The sequence below is a fragment of the Perognathus longimembris genome, chromosome 19 (assembly GCF_023159225.1).
Source record: "Perognathus longimembris pacificus isolate PPM17 chromosome 19, ASM2315922v1, whole genome shotgun sequence".
NCBI classification, from domain to species: Eukaryota; Metazoa; Chordata; class Mammalia; order Rodentia; family Heteromyidae; genus Perognathus; species Perognathus longimembris.
This window is the reverse complement of record NC_063179.1, coordinates 42824693-42842037: the sequence shown is the minus strand read 5'-3', so window position 1 is coordinate 42842037 and position 17345 is coordinate 42824693. Positions and strand designations below refer to the sequence as shown.

At 35.8% G+C, this 17345-nt stretch overlaps 1 protein-coding gene across 1 annotated transcript in view; it reads left to right on the top strand.

Moving 5' to 3' along the window:
- Fcho2 (FCH and mu domain containing endocytic adaptor 2) overlaps positions 1–17345 on the top strand; it is a 99711-nt gene that overhangs the window by 68254 nt on the left and 14112 nt on the right. Inside the window, 8 exon segments of the mRNA XM_048368534.1 lie at positions 820–877; positions 1376–1551; positions 3107–3118; positions 3472–3496; positions 4362–4404; positions 6550–6638; positions 12862–12965; positions 16366–16495. Coding sequence (XP_048224491.1) covers positions 820–877; positions 1376–1551; positions 3107–3118; positions 3472–3496; positions 4362–4404; positions 6550–6638; positions 12862–12965; positions 16366–16495 — 637 coding nt within the window.

Genomic DNA, 17345 nt, shown 5'->3' with positions numbered 1-17345 from the left:
ACAATTCTGCTGACTCTTTAGTGTTTTCAAGTAGCCTTTTAGTGTTTGTTTTTATCATTATCTTTTAATGCCAGTTCTGTAACATTTTTATTTTGTTGGTATCTCTAAATTTCTTTTAATCTGTAGATTCCCCTTCCTTCTCTTCTTTAACTTTTGATTTATTGTTGAAGAGACTGGGAAGTTTGTTTAGTAGTTCTTTTGGTCTGATTTTGCTGATTGCATTTCAATATTTGTTTTATTCTATTAAGGCTACCTTTTCAAGAAGCACTAGTAACTATGAGATGTTGACATATGTTATGCACTGTCCTAGCTCATTTAGACTTTAAGCAACTCAGTGAGACATTATATTTGTATTTCCATATGCCTTGTGATAACATTGAGAATATTTAACATTTTAAAAGAATAGCTTTTTCATTTTAATTCATAAGAGAAATGGTAGATTTTGGTAATAGTGGGGTTTGAACTCAAGACCTCATACTCACTGATCTATAATTTTATAACTTGAGCCATGCCTCCAGTGGAAACAATAGATTTTGAACACTCCAAATTGGTCTTTACCCTTGTAGTTTTTATACTTGAAATTTTGAGTTGTAATTCTCTTATCTCTTTTTGCAGGTGTTCAGATATCTGAAGCATAGAATGTTATTTGAAGCTTATTAACTAAATAAAAACAACATAATTTTCCCCACAGTGTTAATAGTTCTGTGAATTTGTTGGTTTTTGATAAGTGATTTATTTCTCAGAAATATGTAAGGTTGGTTTGGCTAATTTATATTTTACGATTGTTACAATAATTCTTTTTTTCTCTTTTTCCCATAGAACATTCCTGATGTAGACGAAGAAGGCTATAGTATTAAACCAGAAGCAAATCAGAATGATATCCTTTCATCGTTTGGGTATTTATTCTTAGGGATTGTGTTGCATATAAAAAACAATGTTGCTTGGCACCAGTGACTCGTGCTTAAAATTCTGGCTGCTCAAGAGTTATAGATCTGAGAGGATTGAGGTTAGACAGCCAACACAGATAAAGCCACAAGACTTTTACTTCTAAGTAACAACAACAACAACAGCCAGAACTGGAGGCATGGCATAAGTGGTATTGTGACAGCCTTGAGCAAAAAATTTTAAAAAGCTAAGAGTGTGAGGTCCTGAGTTCAGTCCTCAGTACCAGCACACAAAACCAACAAAACACACATACACAATGTGATAAAGACTCTTCAGTTTTAAAATTAATTGTTAATAAAAGTGGGTAGTTTTATTTCTGTTGATTTATCTTACCCTTAAGGGTTTTGTTCCTTTATATATATATAAGTGTGTGGAAAACTGATTAGGCATGAAGGCAATTTAAAAACTAAGTTCCTTAACTGATACTCACATACCAAAGAGAATCATTTTTATTCATCTAGTGATTCTGACTCTGAAGATGAAGAACCAAAGAAGTACCGCATAGAAATCAAGCCTATGCATCCAAGTAACTCACATCACACAATGGCTTCTTTGGATGAATTGAAAGTATCCATAGGGAATATATCACTCTCCCCAGCAATACCTGTAAGTGAAAACCTGAACAAAAGTTTTCTCTGTATGTAGAAGTCTTTATGTATTTATTTTTAACTTATTTACTGTATCTTGTTAATTTTAAGAAAATAAAAAGAAAGACATCAGTTAATCCTAAAGCATTTTTTCATGAGAAAATAGTTTCTTATTTTTATATATACTTTGGGTTTGGCTTAGTTTTACCTTGGTTTTGAAAGTATTTTACAAAAAAAGTAGAAAACTCACAATTTGCCTTCCTTATTTTTATACACAATTCCGTATGTCTCAGGCAGACTGAATTTGCAAGATTAATCCTTCCCCCATCTAATTCTAAAGTTTTGCTTTGATGTTTTATGAACATTACAAGGAAATTCCATGAAAATGAATTTAAAGGTCAAATTAATTCTTAGCTTTTACTTTTTGGTGACAGTGTTGGGAATGAACAGTTTGCCCTTTTGAATGCTAGGTAGGCACTGTACCGCTGAGCACCACTCCAAGCCTCTCTACATTTTCTCTTTTTGTGTATTATTAACATTTGCTTTGGGGAGAGAAATAAAACATAGTTGTAATAAATCTCAGTAATATCTCTTCTTGATAATATTCTGAATTCAGAAATCTTACCTACCTATGGGAGAAAAGGCATATCTTAGAATGTTAAGTACATTTCTACATTTTCTTAATGGATGAATCTATTTTTCCTCATAATGCATGAAAGTTCTTACTTTTTTGGATTTTTTTTTGGCAGTACTAGGCTTTGAACTCAGGACCTCACACTTGTTAGGTTGATACTATATTACTTTAGCCTTACTTTTTTGTTGTTGTTGTTGTTGTTGGCTATTTTGGAAACGGAGCTTCAAGGATTTGTCTGCCCAGTATGGCTTTGAACCATGACTCCCTCCCTCCTTCCCTCCCTCCCTCCCTCCCTCCCTCCCTCCCTCCCTCCCTCCCTTCTTCCCTTCCTTCCTCTTTCCCTCTTTCTCCTGTTCCCTCATTCTCTATTTTTCCCTCTCTTTCGGTGTGAGTCCTGGGATTTGAACTCAGAACCTGAGTCCTGTCCTGGAACTTTTTGCTTAAGGGGCAGCCACTCTACCACTTGAGCCACAGCTCTACTTCCATCTTTTTGTTGGTTAGTTAGAGATAAAGAAGTGCCATGGAGTTTTTCTGCTGGGGCTAGCTTCAAACCATAATCTTCAGATCTCAGCCTCCTGAATAGGTAGGATTACAGTCATGAACTACCCAAGACTGACTTTTTTGTTCAAGCTGGTGCTTTTCCACTTGAGCTATAGCTTTGCTTCCAGCTTTTTGCTCGTTTCTTGTACTCAGGGGCTGGCTTCAAACTGTGATCCTTATTAGATCTCAATTCTTCTGAGTAGTTAGGATTACAGGTATAAGCCACTTATGCTTGAGTTTGATTGTATTTTGTTACTCAGTTTTTGCTCCTTAACAATGTCTGTTTTAAGATGTTTATATTTTAGATAGAATTCAGAAGGAAAGAGACAAAAGCAGCAAAATAGGATAACTAAATTCTATACTGAATACTGTCTTTGTTTTTTATTCCATGTACTACCAGAGACACAGTCCAGTAAGTGCAAGATTTTCTATTTTTTATATTGACTTATAAAGCATTGTTATTAGTAAACATTGGGTTTCAAACATTTGTGTTTGATTTAGATTAACAAGTTATAGTATCTCACTGTAGTTGCTGTTTTAATATTTTAAGAACATTTTATTGGCTTTTGAAGGTTCTTATATTACTATTTCTTATAGAAAATTACTGCAAAGTTTTTCTGTGTTTTATGTAAATAAAATTTACAATTGATCAGATATACTAAAAGCAACTAAAAACTAGAATCTCAGTATAAATTTTGTCCAGTATTTTGTTACCAAATTAAGTTGTTTTTTTAATGGTACTTAGTTTTTGCATTTCTGTTTTAGGTACAGATGAATCGGAATTCCTCTAGTAAGTTTTGACATTTATGTCTCTAAAACTATCAGGCATTTTGTCTTAGAGCCCTATGTAATTGTAGCAATAAATATCCTTTCATCATTACCAGCCTTAGAGAGTAACTAGAGTCTGATGAATTTTGGAGGTTGAGGCAAAATGGAAAAAGTTGGAAAATAGTACAATAAGTGGTTTGAGGCTAAACACTTAACAGCCAAACTGAGCCACATAGAATAATGTGGTACACCTCAGGAATGTACAGTGGCACTTACATTCACTTTCTTTGTGTGCATCACTGCATAGTGGTGTATAACATTGAAGTGTAGAAGTTGTGTATGTACTATCATGACTTTTGTGATATTGATGCCATTCGCCTGTTTATCACTTACTTATGAAACAAGACACATAAGTGCTGAGACAGCCATATAAATTTGCTGTGGGTGCTCTAAAATTTTCATTTTGAGAATAGTGTCTTCAAGATGAATCACTACTTTTAATGAATATAATGATCACTAATAATAGTCTCAAAATTTGAAAATGTGCTCTTGTGATTCATCAATTAAAATTCTTGAGTAAAATTTGCAAACATGTTTAAATATTTCTCCTGAGTTTTAAAGTTACAGCTCCTATTTTCTCTCTTTTGAATAGTAAGTTTATTTTAGTGAATACCATGGTTGAGTTAAAAAATTTCATCCCAAATTTGTTGGAGACATCTAGACTCAAGAGAAAATCAGCTTATTTTTTTCCTCTGTGATTACTTATGTTGTCAGTTCCAGAATTTGAAATTGTTCATAGGATTGATTGGTATATGTGGGCAGTTTCTCTTTTTATTAAGGTACTTTATTTCTCAGATTATGAATTTTTGTCTTAATTTTTTAATTAGATGAAGAGTTAACAAAGTCAAAGTCATCTGCTCCACCCAATGAGTAAGTTACCTGTTTATTGTTTTAAAAATAGGTGTGCCAGGTGATAGTGACTCACGTCTGTAATCCTAGCTACTCAGTAGGCTGAGACCCGAGGATCACCTTTTGAAGCCAGCTTAATCAGAAGTGGAGCACTAGCCTTACACAGAAAAAGCACTTGGACAGTGCCCAGGCCCTGAGTTCAGGCCCTACAGCTGACAAAAATAGAACAAAAACAGATTTGATATCTTAGAGCAGTTTTGGGTTCAGAGCAAAACTGAGGAGAAAGTATAAAGATAGCTCATATATTCCCCCCCTCCCCATACGTATATGCCCAGCCTGTCCAACTTCCTCACCAGATTGAGCCATTTGTTAGAACCAATGAACTTGAATTCATCAGAGGTCATAATCACTCAGACTTGGTAATTAAAAGAGTTCCTTCTTGGTGTCATATATTCTGTAGGTTTTTACAAATGCATAATGAGAATTATGTGTCTTACATTATGCTCTCTCACAGAATATTTGAACCGCCCTGAAAATTATCTGTGCTCTACCTATTCAGTCTTTCCATTCTTTAACATATAGATTTTAAATATATTCCTTTTTTTATTTTCTCTAGGGAACTCTATAGCTAAGTGTTCTTAGTCAGCATGTTTTCTGAACTGAAATGGCAATGTTGGAGTGTTTAGATGTGTTATTTTTTAACGTGGTATTTCTTTTGACAGTAATTAAAAAAAAAAGTTAAGTGAACTTTGCCCTGGTGGCCTTACTACTTCTAAATAAATGATGGTATTCTAAACTCATACGTGTCTGTACTCAAGTAGCTGTTTTCATTCTCATTCTTTTCCTTCGTTTTGAACTTCAGCTTTAAAATAAATTGTATTTTATGCGCTTCAAAATGAGCAAGTGTTTGAATTAAGATGAAATGGCATGACCAATCTTGTTAAAAAGAAAAAAACAGAATTGTATGAATTCCTCTTCATTTCTTTATTAGAAAGAATACTATCTTTGAATGGACTGAATTTGTTTAATTACTTATCTATGACCTGGGGCTTGACTAGGCCTTTTGTTTGTTTGTTCAAGGCTAGCACTTTATCACTTGAGCCACAGCTTCACTTCTGGCTTTTTCTGGTAGTTAATTGGAGCTAAAAGTCATAGATGTTTCTTGCCTTGCCTGGCTGCAAACTAGGATCTTCAGATCTCAGCCTCCTGAGTAGCTAGGATTAGAGGTGTGAGCCACCTGCACCTAGTTAAATTGACCTCATAACTTAAAAGAAGTTAGCCTTTCTAGTTGAGTGTGGTGGTAGTGTTTATTGGATTTATTATTTTTAGGGTAAATATTTTAGTATTTCAAATTTTGTTTTTAATAATTGTGCAATTATGGTACTTTATCAAATGTCGTAATACGCTTTCATATGTGCATGTTGAGATATAAGTACTTTTAGATAATTGTAACATTTCTGTAGTTGTTGTGCTTTCTATTTAAAATCTCCTAAAATATTCTTAGAATAATGGCCTGTGCCTCTTTTCTCTACCTATGACTTTTGAAGAATCCTTTACCTGTTTTCTTCATCTTTGAAAATAAATGTGGCTTATGAAATTTTTAATGAAGTGTATATTTCTTAAATGTTCTGTCCAAGACTGGGTGCTAGGTGTGACTCAGCAGAGCTGAGTGTCTTAGAATATACTAGCTGTATGACTCTGTGCTGCTTTCAACAGTCTTCCAAAGCTGTCAGTATCTAGGTTGCAAGCATTTGATATGGTATGAGTGCAATTAATCTTTACTTTTTCTTGCCAGCTTTAGATATTATTGTAGTTTGACTGAACTACCAGTTTATTGAGGCTGTTTATTACATTTCTTCATGTAAAACCATTAGTAGAATGCACAGATTTTAAGCCATGTGTATTGAATTCTTCTAATTCTGTGAAATAAAAATATGTCACTAGCCAGGTGTCAGTGTCAGCTGGAGCAGGAAAGTCTGTGAGACTCTTACCTCTTAATTATGAAAAAGCTGGAAGTGGAGCTGTGACTCAAGTGGTGAAGTGCTAGCCTTGAACAAAAAAGCCCAGAGACAGTTCCAGGCCCTAAGTTCAAGTCCCAAGACAGGTACCAAAAAAGTCACTGGATTTTATACTAATTCTTTTTTTTTTTTTTTAATGGTATGGAAGAAAAGGGACCAGTGATTTACTTGCTTGGGACCCACTCTTTGGACCATCTCTTGATTCATCTTCAGCTGCAATAACGTCTTCATCATCAGGTAAATTACCCATATATTTAAACTAAGGAATATAGTAATTCCTTTCTTTTTTTTTTTTTTTTTTTTTTGGCCAGTCCTGGGCCTTGGACTCAGGGCCTGAGCACTGTCCCTGGCTTCTTTTTGCTCAAGGCTAGCACTCTGCCACTTGAGCCACATTGCCACCTCTGGCCGTTTTCTATATATGTGGTGCTGGGGAATCGAACCTAGGGCTTCATGAATATGAGGCAACCACTCTTGCCACTAGGCCATATTCCCAGCCCCAGTAATTCCTTTCTTATAATTGATTTACTTACTACTACTGTATTGTATGTAATCAACTGATCATATTATCAGATAAAATAATTTTTTGTTTACTATGTGGCTTAAACAATAACATTTTATCAAATCATTTGGCTTCTTCACACATGGCTAGTGCTCCACCATTTGAGCCATACCTCCAGTTTGGGCTTTAAAAAAAATTGTTAATTGAAAGAGTCTCACAGATTTTTCTTCCCAGATCATCAGATTTCAGCTTCATTTCTTTTTTTTTGTGTAGGTACTAGGGCTTGAACTAAGGGCCTCATGCTCTTGCTTAGCTCTCTTTTTCAAGGCTTGTGCTCTACTACTCGAGCCATACCTCCACTTCTACCATTTTTTTTTTTTTGGTTAATTGGAGGTATAGGTCTCTCAGAGTTGTCTGTCCAGGCTGGCTATGAATCCCAATATTCAGATCTCAGCCACCTGAGAAGACGTGTTTAATACAACTGTCAGAAAGGAATTTTGTATTTAGAATGAGAAGTGTTACTTGGTCTTTTAAAATTTCAACACCCTTTTATGAGTGTTCATTAAAATATTTAATAAAATCATCAAATTTGTATTAAAAGGCCTTATTTATATAGGAATTTCTTCCCAACTCTGTCCATTCTTTCCATCTATTGTCTCTAATAGAATTCTTCCTTTTCAAAAATGTTCTCCCTCTTTGAACCTGTCTAAAGAATGTCTCACCCATATTAATGTCACTCTCAGTAGAACAGAAACCATTTTTATCCTTTGAAGTTTAGCAGCTAGAAAATGATAAAACATTTGTAAACATTTTTTTGCTGTTTTAAGATTTTAGTATTTGTTTTATGCTGATTCTGGGGCTTGAATTCAGGCGGGCCTGAGTGGCACCCTGAGTGAGCTTCTTTGCTCAAGGCTAGCACCCTAATACTTGAGCCACATTTTACTTCTGGCCTCTTCTGAGTAGTTTATTGGAGAGAAGAGTCTCACAGACTTCCCTGCCCAGGCTGGCTACAAACCATGATCCTCAGGTCTCAGCCTCCCAAGTAGCCAGGATTACAGGCATGAACCACCAGTCCCCAGCGTTTAAGTGTGTGTTTTTAAGCCTTCAAAAAGTGTTAGCAGTATTCAAAAGAAATAATTTTCCTGTTATGCCATAATTATTATCAGTCTTCACTTGAACAAAAGATAATTATTGGTCAAGCTGATCAATAACATTATTGTACATTTTACAAACTGCCCTGAGTAAAATTATGAAATAAGCTTTTTACTCCATCATGTGTTTGCAATATACTTCTTTCCCATCATATCATCCTTTTACTCAGGTTCCCATCTGCATATTTTAGCAAAGTGTAGGTATGACATTATCCCCTTCTCTCCTTTGTCTCCTTCAGAATCTTAGTTCAGTCAGTTAATAATTAAAAAGAATGCTCAGATTTACCCAAAAAGTTACAAACCAGCATACAGTAAGCCACCAACACAACCATGTTTATTATTGCAGCACTATTCACCATATCTACAGTAGGGAATCAAACCATATGTCTCTCAGTGGACAAATGGATCAAGAAAACGTGGCATATATACATAATGAAAGTTTATTCACCCATTAGAAAGAGTGTAGGTATTGTACCATTTGTAAAGAAATGGAAAGACCTGGAAAAAAATTACGTTAAGTGTAGTAAGGCTCAGAGAGACAAAGGATGCATGTTTTCCCTTATATGTGGAAGCTAGATTTAGCTTATAAATCTGTAAGTAAATATGATGGGTAGTATGCAGGTGTAACAACTGAAATATGGTAGATTCAAAGGAGATCTCAAATCATTGTAATTCATTAGAAATGCAAAAAAATTCAGTAAAATAAAACTCTAGGAAGCAATGAATGGGACCAACGAGAAAGGAGGAGAAAGATGGATGATGAAAAGAGGAGGAAAGTATACTTAAGAATCCAATCTATATCCTACAAAATTAAGGAGAGTGAGGGAAAGGGGGGCGGTAGAAGAAGGATGTGTGAGAATGGTGAAAGGGAAGATAAATTATATTCATAAACTGGTTTGTTAAGTGGTAGCTCCTTTGTACACTACTTAAAGATAATACCAATAACAAGAATGCTCTTAGAGCTTGACTGGGAAGTATTTTCAGTGGTACTTTGTACCATGTGGACTATAAGTATACATATTTAGTTCTGAGTATATACCAGCATTCATGGAGGGTGTGTGTGTGGTATCTCAAAATACTTAGGCTTTGTTAATTGTGCCTTGTAGATTATTTTCTCTGTTCAGGAATTAAGCTCCATGGCTCTGCCAGACAAACCCCTCTGACATTACCTTAAAAAATTAGTTTAGGAAGGAGGAATAGTGAATAAATGCAGTCATGCTATTCAGTGTACACTGTGTGGGAAATGACCAGTGTAACTTTGGGCAGGGATGAGAGAGGGAAACTGGTGGAAAGTGAAAGAAGGGGTGACATTGTGAACAAAACACACATTCTCTTTACCTGACCTATGAAATGGTATCCCCTTTGTACAATACCTTAATAATAACAATAAAATTGTATTAAATATTAGAAGTCAATTAAAAAACTTAAAATTCACATAAAAAATTAGGTTGGGCACCAGTGGCTCTCACCTGTAATCTTAGATACTTAGGAAGCTGAGATCTGAGGATTGAGGTTCAAAGCCATCCTGGGCAGAAAAGTTTGTGAGACTCCTGTCTCCAATTAACCACTCCAAAAGCCAGAAGTAGAGCTATGGCTCAAGTGATACAATGTCAACCTTGAGCAGAAATGTTCAGGAATGATGCCCAGGCCCTGATGACATTCAAGCTTTAGGCGTGTGTGTGTGTGTGTGTGTGTGTGTGTGTGTGTGTACGTGTGTGTACGTGCACACAGAGGAAAGTAAGTTAAGTTAGTCTAGCTGGGCCCTAGTGACTCATGCCTGTAACCCTAGCTACTCAGCAGACTAAAACAAAAGTCAGCCTGGGCTGGAAAGTCCTTGAGATTCCCATCTCCAAACTAACCTGCCAGGAAAAGTAGGGCTGGAGGTATGGCTCAAGTGGTAGAGGAAGCAAGTGGAACAAGTGAGAACCCCAGAGTTACTAAATACCCTGGTACCAGCCCAAACAAGATTAGTTTTGAATATTAACTCTAAGACTGATGAACCTGTTGCCTGTGATAGATTATCCGCAGTCAGGAACTTTGTGGAGTCCCACACATATAAAGTACTCTCACTTTGCTACTTTGTTAAATCTTTTTGCACTTTATACTGACTGCTAAAGCTACCTTGCTGCTTTCAAAGCAGTGGTACTGATTTTTACATAATTTGAGGTTTCATTTCCTCATATATTTTAAACTACTTTTGCTCACAATTGTTTTTCTCAGTGATAGAAAGCTTGCCTAGAATGCATGAGTCCATGTGCCTCTTCTTCCATGTTTTACTGTTTTTTTTCTCATTTCAAGTGATTAAAATAACATTAAGCTGAAACAAGGGAACTGTTTATCTATATAGATACTTCTAGTTTTGTAGTTGTTTTCATTTTACTCAGCTGATCTTAATAGAACAGAATAGGAATATCACTTCCTTTCCTACTGATATGCCCTCTGTCACTCATATGCCTGATATGTGATAATTGAAAACTTACGTGAAACAAACCAGATTCTGGCTATAGAAAGTTCATACTTTTTCCCTGTTTTATACTACAGTAACAGTACCACCAAACAGTAAAGTTTCCTTTTGCTTCATGATCACACATTCATTTGGCTTCCTTTATTGATAAGCTTACTGCAGTAAGTAACCCTAGTGGTACTCAAAAAGTAGTCCAGGAGGGGCTGGGGATATGGCCTAGTGGCAAGAGTGCTTGCCTCGTATACATGAGGCCCTAGGTTCGATTCCCCAGCACCACATATACAGAAAATGGCCAGAAGTGGCGCTGTGGCTCAAGTGGCAGAGTGCTAGCCTTGAGCAAGAAGAAGCCAGGGATAGTGCTCAGGCCCTGAGTCCAAGCCCCAGGACTGGCCGAAAAAAAAAAAAAAAAAAGTAGTCCAGGAGAACATTATAAAGCTGAAAATGCTTTTTGGGTTCCTTGATACTAAAAGTGGGGTGCCTTCTAGCGTCTGCATCTCTTAAGGATCAATATGGCTTTGCCACATATTAAATATTCTGAAAAATTTTTGACAAAACAAATGTTACTTCTACATCATTATCATTGCTTCTAGATTCTAGATTCATTTCTGCCTTTGTTCAGGTAAAAAACAGTGTGACAAACCTGTTCATTCCATACTGGATGCTACTCAGAAGACTTAGACCTAAGAATTGCAGTTCAGAGTCAGCCAGGGCAGGAAAATCCTAACCTGCAAAAAGCTGGAAATGGAAGTGTGGCTAAAGTGTTAAGAGTGCCAAACCTGAGCGAAAAAGCTATGTATGAAACCTCAGTACCTGTACAATAAGTAGGTGGTAGGTAGGTAGGTACGTAGATAGACAGACAGGAGGAGAGAGAGAGGATAAATACAAATAGTATTTGGAGGCTTCTTGTACAATAATGAAACTTTAGGTGTTAAATTCTCTCTCAAGCTTGAAAAAATTGAAATAATTTAAAAGTTCAGGTCAGTAATGATTCATTGATAATGAACATGTCTTTAAAGTAGATAACCATACCACAGGGAAGTGCTCAGATTGGTGGACATGTGGACATTTCTTCTAGTATACACCTTAAAGTGTGAGAGCAACATGGAACGCCAAAAGAAGTGGCCTTAGAATCTAAGTTTGATTTTATACCAGCTTTTCACTGTTTTCCTCAAGCAAAACAGCTTTTATCCCTTCAAGTGATACACTTTCTAATGATAGCCCAATTCTCCTATGTTTATTTTCTATCCTATGACTATCCTTTAGTGTCTTCATATCCTTTAGGTCTCTTCTTCCCTAATAAAGAGAAGTCCCTTTATGTTTTCATTCTCCCATTGATGGCCAAGGACCTTCGGATTTCTTTGTATTCCCTCATATGCATACTGAAGCCCATTTAGTTATTTTTAATTATTCATGTCTGTAAATGTGGAGAACTTGCGGAGGCTATTTCTTTCCACATATTGTGTTTTAGTCTTTGAATTGCAGCCATATTTTAGAATAGACAAAATGGTTTTGAAACTTGTTTTAACTTACTTAATAAGATAATGTAAGCATGTTAGTTTCTAGTCATCATTCTTGCTTTGATTATGTAATATATTTATGGCTTTGATGATGGACACTTCTGTTTCACTCAGTGATAAGAGTTTTAGGAGTTAAGAATAATGTTAGTTGCAGGGAGAGAATGATGCAAGAGAAAACACTGGTCAAGAAGCATTGTACACACAAATGTACATGTTAAATTGAAACCCCTTTGTACAACTACTTAAATATAATTAAAGTAATAAAAACAAACCCCAAAATAAATTAGGAATATTGATTCCTAATTTTGTAAATTTGCAAATTTTGTAAATGACATTGAAAAAGTGTGAAGACTTAATTTATTTCAGAAAAGTTATTGTGAACACTTACAAAATGTAATTATACTGATTTGGGGAAATACATTTGGCAAATGTGGTCAAATGAACAAAGGTTGGTGAAGGTAGGGATTTGATTCAGAGCTCACAGCTGTGAAGGCTGGGTAGGTTTGTAAAGATGAGTTATTAGTAAAGACATTTCACCGTAAATTGCCTTATTCTTACCAGCTAACTTATTAGATTTAATTTTATACGCATAAATAGGAATACAATTTGTCAGTTTTGTTGAAAATTGTAATGATTGTTTTTCTTAAGAATATTATTGCTGGCTTCAAAAACATATTTGATGAATGGGTTCCATCAAACAAACACAATTACATTTAAAAAGCCCTGGAAAGTGAGCTTTTAGTCCTAACAGTTCCTTTATAATCGAATGTCTTTATGCAAGGATTACTCCATTCTAATGGTTTTCTTCTAATTCTCTTTTTCCCACCAGCCAGGCCCACAACTCCTCTCTCAGTAGGCACCCTTGTCCCACCTCCACGGCCTGCTTCCAGACCAAAACTTACTTCAGGCAAACTCAGTGGGATTAACGAAATAGTATGTACTTGTTTTCATTTTTGTAACTGTATAACTGTTTTGATTTAAAATGTAAATAATGTTTTTCTTATACACTTTAGTACTTGAAGTTTTCTGCTCTAGTCCTCAAAGAATAGAAACTTTCCCAAACCAATATCTTACCTCAGCCGTCATTCCTGTTAAGAAACATGCGATCAGGAAGGATATTCCTGAGACTATCAACACATTACAGAAGCACCAGTCAGTGCCCATTGTCCTCACATAGGATTCTGCCTAAAATTAGACATTAAGGAGGAAATGTTGGTGTATCTGGAGGCCTTAGAAGTATACTGCCAGGAGAGTCCTGGAATGTGTTTAGTCCAGCTTTTTTATGCATAGGAGAGTTACACATCAGTTAACTGGTTCATATGGAATGGGAACACATTGGTCTTCAGAAATCATCAGAATGAGTCTCTTCCAAACCAGCCTTGCCATGATCTGTTTTGCTTTGCTTTCATCTTTACATTAATTACTAGTTTAATTGCCACAATTGAATTTCTAAAAGTCAAGTTTTAACTTATTTTTTTCTTCATATCACATCCCTAAGGGAACCTATAATCCAAGTGGGTGCCTATAATCCATAAAGTTGTCTCACTAATCTGCCTCACCAGAGTAATATTTAAACATTTAATATTTAATATGTGTGTGCTGGTGGAGATTGAAGCCAGGGCTTTGTACACACCCTCTTCCATGGAGCTACATTATGTCTTTCTGTTACGTGTTCACTTTGTTTGAAGTACTCCTCAGAGTTTTTTGTAGTATACTAACCTTTTTTGGATGCAGCGAAATGTATGTAAAGCACCTTTGGCATTATTTCTCCAGCAGATTAAACGAATCCTCTTGCTTGCTCCCATATTCTTTGCTTCTGTTTCTGATAGTGCACTTTTCAATTGTATAGACCGTGTGTGTTCCCTCACTGGACTGTCTTAGACAATGTCATCAGTATTTTACATCATCCCTATCACATGGCACATAATTAGAAAATGATGAGTGAATGGAGCATCACAGCTGCTCCATGAAATGATTCACATCACTATTTCAGTGAACTGACTTACTGGCATAGGAGAGTGGAGTGAAAAATGACATACAAACTGCCAAGGAGATGACTGTTGTAAAAATTAGTACATCTTGGGTTTTTTCTTCTGATTATAAAAGCATTGCACGATCAAGTTATAAAATACAGAAAATAGGGGCTGGGAATATGGGCTTGGCGCTAGAGGGCTTGCCCTAGCATGTATGAAGCCCTGGGTTCGATTCCTCAGCACCACATAAACAGAAAAAGCCAGAAGTGGCGCTGTGGCTCAAGTGGTAGATTGCTAGCCTTGAGCCAAAGGAAGCCAGGGACAGTGCTCAGGCCCTGAGTCCAAGCCCCAGGACTGGCCAAAATAAATAAATAAATAAATAAATAAATAAATAAATAAAATTATGGACTAAATAGATATGCATATGTTAAGACTCTTGATAATTATTACTTCATTGACCACCAGAGCACACGCCCTTCCCACCCCAAGGGATAACGCTCTTTGTCCTAGAGTGTGGTGCTCAAAGTGGGACCCCAGGCTGGCAACATTGGCATTTTTACTGGTAACTCAACAGAAGTGGTGTTTATTCCTCTACCCCAGACAAGTCGGACGTTCAGGAATGCATTCTGATAATGCATTCATATTTGAGAGCCACTGTTTTAAAACCATGACTTCTTAAGCATGATTTTCAGCTTTCTAGGAGGCACATTAAGAGTTAAAGACAGTGAAAATCAGTGTACCTGATTTACCTAAAACATCATTTTAGTATGTGTTCAGAATAAAAATTACTATTGCAATTTTGTATTTTTATGTGAATGCTGTCTTCAAAGCCCACTGTTTTTCAAATCTCAGTAAACTTACAAGAGCTACATTTTAGTAGTTATTGGATATTGTACTAGATAGAGCAGTTTTAAACATAAGAGAAAAACACTTGAGAAGGAATCTTCTTTGCCCTTTCTTTGAGAACTGTAAAATACACTATAAAAATATAGCTACATTTTAGTACCTTGCTGTATTTTTTTCAGTGTAGTGAGTCACTAGAAAGTTCTACTCTAGAAAAAAAAGTGTTTAACAATAAATGGGTCAGGATGTTGTTATAGAACAGTTTATATAATAAAAGTTAATTTTCATAGAAATATATGTAAGTTTTTATTAATACAGTGAAGAGTTGGCTAATTTATGTATTAATACTTATAGAATTGTGTTGGGGTTTGTGTTTTTCATGTCTTTCACACGAGGAAAGACAGGTTTTGTGGGGTCTTTAGCAGGAAAAGGTAAATATGCTTTTTTTAAAAAAGAATAATATAACACTCTAGGAAAGCATTGCTTATGTATTACCAAAGCAGCTAGAAGTTTGGAAAAGGAAAAACATACTCACCAAAGTAAAAGATAAATGGATTGAGTTTTTTTTTTCTATTGTTTATGGTTAACTACAAAAGTAGAAAAAACAAAAAATTCAGATTTTTCTCAGCTAGGCCTGATGGCTCATGCCTGTAATCCTAATTATTCCTGCAGCTTAAGGTTCCAAGCCAGCTAATCAAAAATTAACTTATCCAGAACCCATCTGAGCCAATAAGATGCCAGGCTTAATGGCTCATGCTTATCATCTTTGTATAAATAGAAGAATAGAGGTCTGGACAGGCCTGGGCAAAGAGTAAAACTGTATTTAAAAAATAACAAAAGCAAAAAGGGATGGCTTGGGGTATGGCTCAAGTGATAGAATACCTGCCTAGCAAGTGTGAAGCCTTGAGTTCAAACCTCAGTACTACACCCTTTTCCCCAAAAAATGATTTTCTCAAGCCTTTCTTAATAAGGAAGCATTCCAAAGAGTTACAAAGGCAAATGGGGATGGACTTGTAAACTCAGAAGTGAAAGGCAGTTAGTTGAAAATGTGGTTGACACCCATAATCCTAGATAGTCAGGAGGCTGAGCTCTTGATGATGGTGGTTTGAAGACATCCTAGACAGGAAAGTCCATGAGACTTATCTCCACTTAACCACCCAAAATGCGGGAAGGGAGGCTGTGTGGCTCAAGTGGTAGAGCACTGGCACTAAGCAAAGAAGCTCAAGGACAGCATCCAAGCCCTGAATTCTAGCCCCAGGACCAACCAAAAATAAAAAAATACATCTCTAGCTATCTCTCTCTATATAGTATACTTTTTGAAATATAGATGGTGTTTTTTTAAAAAGTACAAAGACCCTCTTGATCAGTTAAGTGTTCCAGCTTTCAGTGTATTCTTAAGAATAGCATTTGACTGTTTTGAGATGAGGAAAAAAACAGTAAAATTGAAAGCTAAGCTTACTCATTAAAAATATTTTCTGGCAAAGCAATTATTTCAACATAAAACCTTTGTTTTTAAGCCCAGGCCATTCAGCCCACCTGTAACTTCCAATACCAGCCCACCCCCTGCTGCTCCCTTAGCCCGGGCAGAAAGTTCTTCCTCTATCTCATCTTCTGCTTCATTGAGTGCTGCCAACACACCAACAATAGGTAAGTAAGACCCTGTCTAAAAAAGTAACTTTGGAGATTTGGTTCAAGTAGTAGAGTGTCTGACTAGCAAGTGTGAAGAAGCCCTGAGTTCAACCCTGTACTGACATTTAAGGAAAATAAAGTCTAAACATGATATCAACTATTTCATTTACCTTCCTGTACAGCATTTTTCCTATCCTGTAACTTCATATAAATTGAATTTAGTAACTTCATCCCTTTATTTGGTTTAATGAATACTTCGTATATTTGCTTTCAATAATTTCTATTTCTATAATAGTATATTTTAGTCATAAAAATATAAATGGTTTCTACTCAAAATCAAGCTGGGTAATCAATTAATTTTTAGTTCTTTTTCATTGCCTACATTATTTAGAGCTTTCTGTTTGTGATGGAAACTAAGTTATTTTTTGTTGAATTGGAACAAATTTGCTCATGGTTTCAGCCAGTGCCGGCAAAAGGAGAACCAACAGTAGAAGACAGATCTGCAGGCAAGGCAATTGGCTATGGATTTTGTATAAGAGATGGTCTTTAAATCTACTCCCAAATTTTGTTTGTCAAGACATTTATGTAACCCTGTTTACATTTGAAATTTTGATTCTTGCTACTTGAAAGTGTTTTCTTTTCCTACAACATTTTGTTTTATTTAAATATAATAGAAGATGATAATTTGATTGGGACACTCTCTGAAATTGAAAAGCACTGTGAGACATCACCAGGTAGAGTACCAGAAGCAAGTGTTTATGTTGACTAATGATGCTAAAGTGTATCTAAAATATTTTGTTACCCAATTTTTCCTTTTCCAGCAATGTTGGTGTCTCAGAATTCAAGAATAACACTAAGATTAACTATC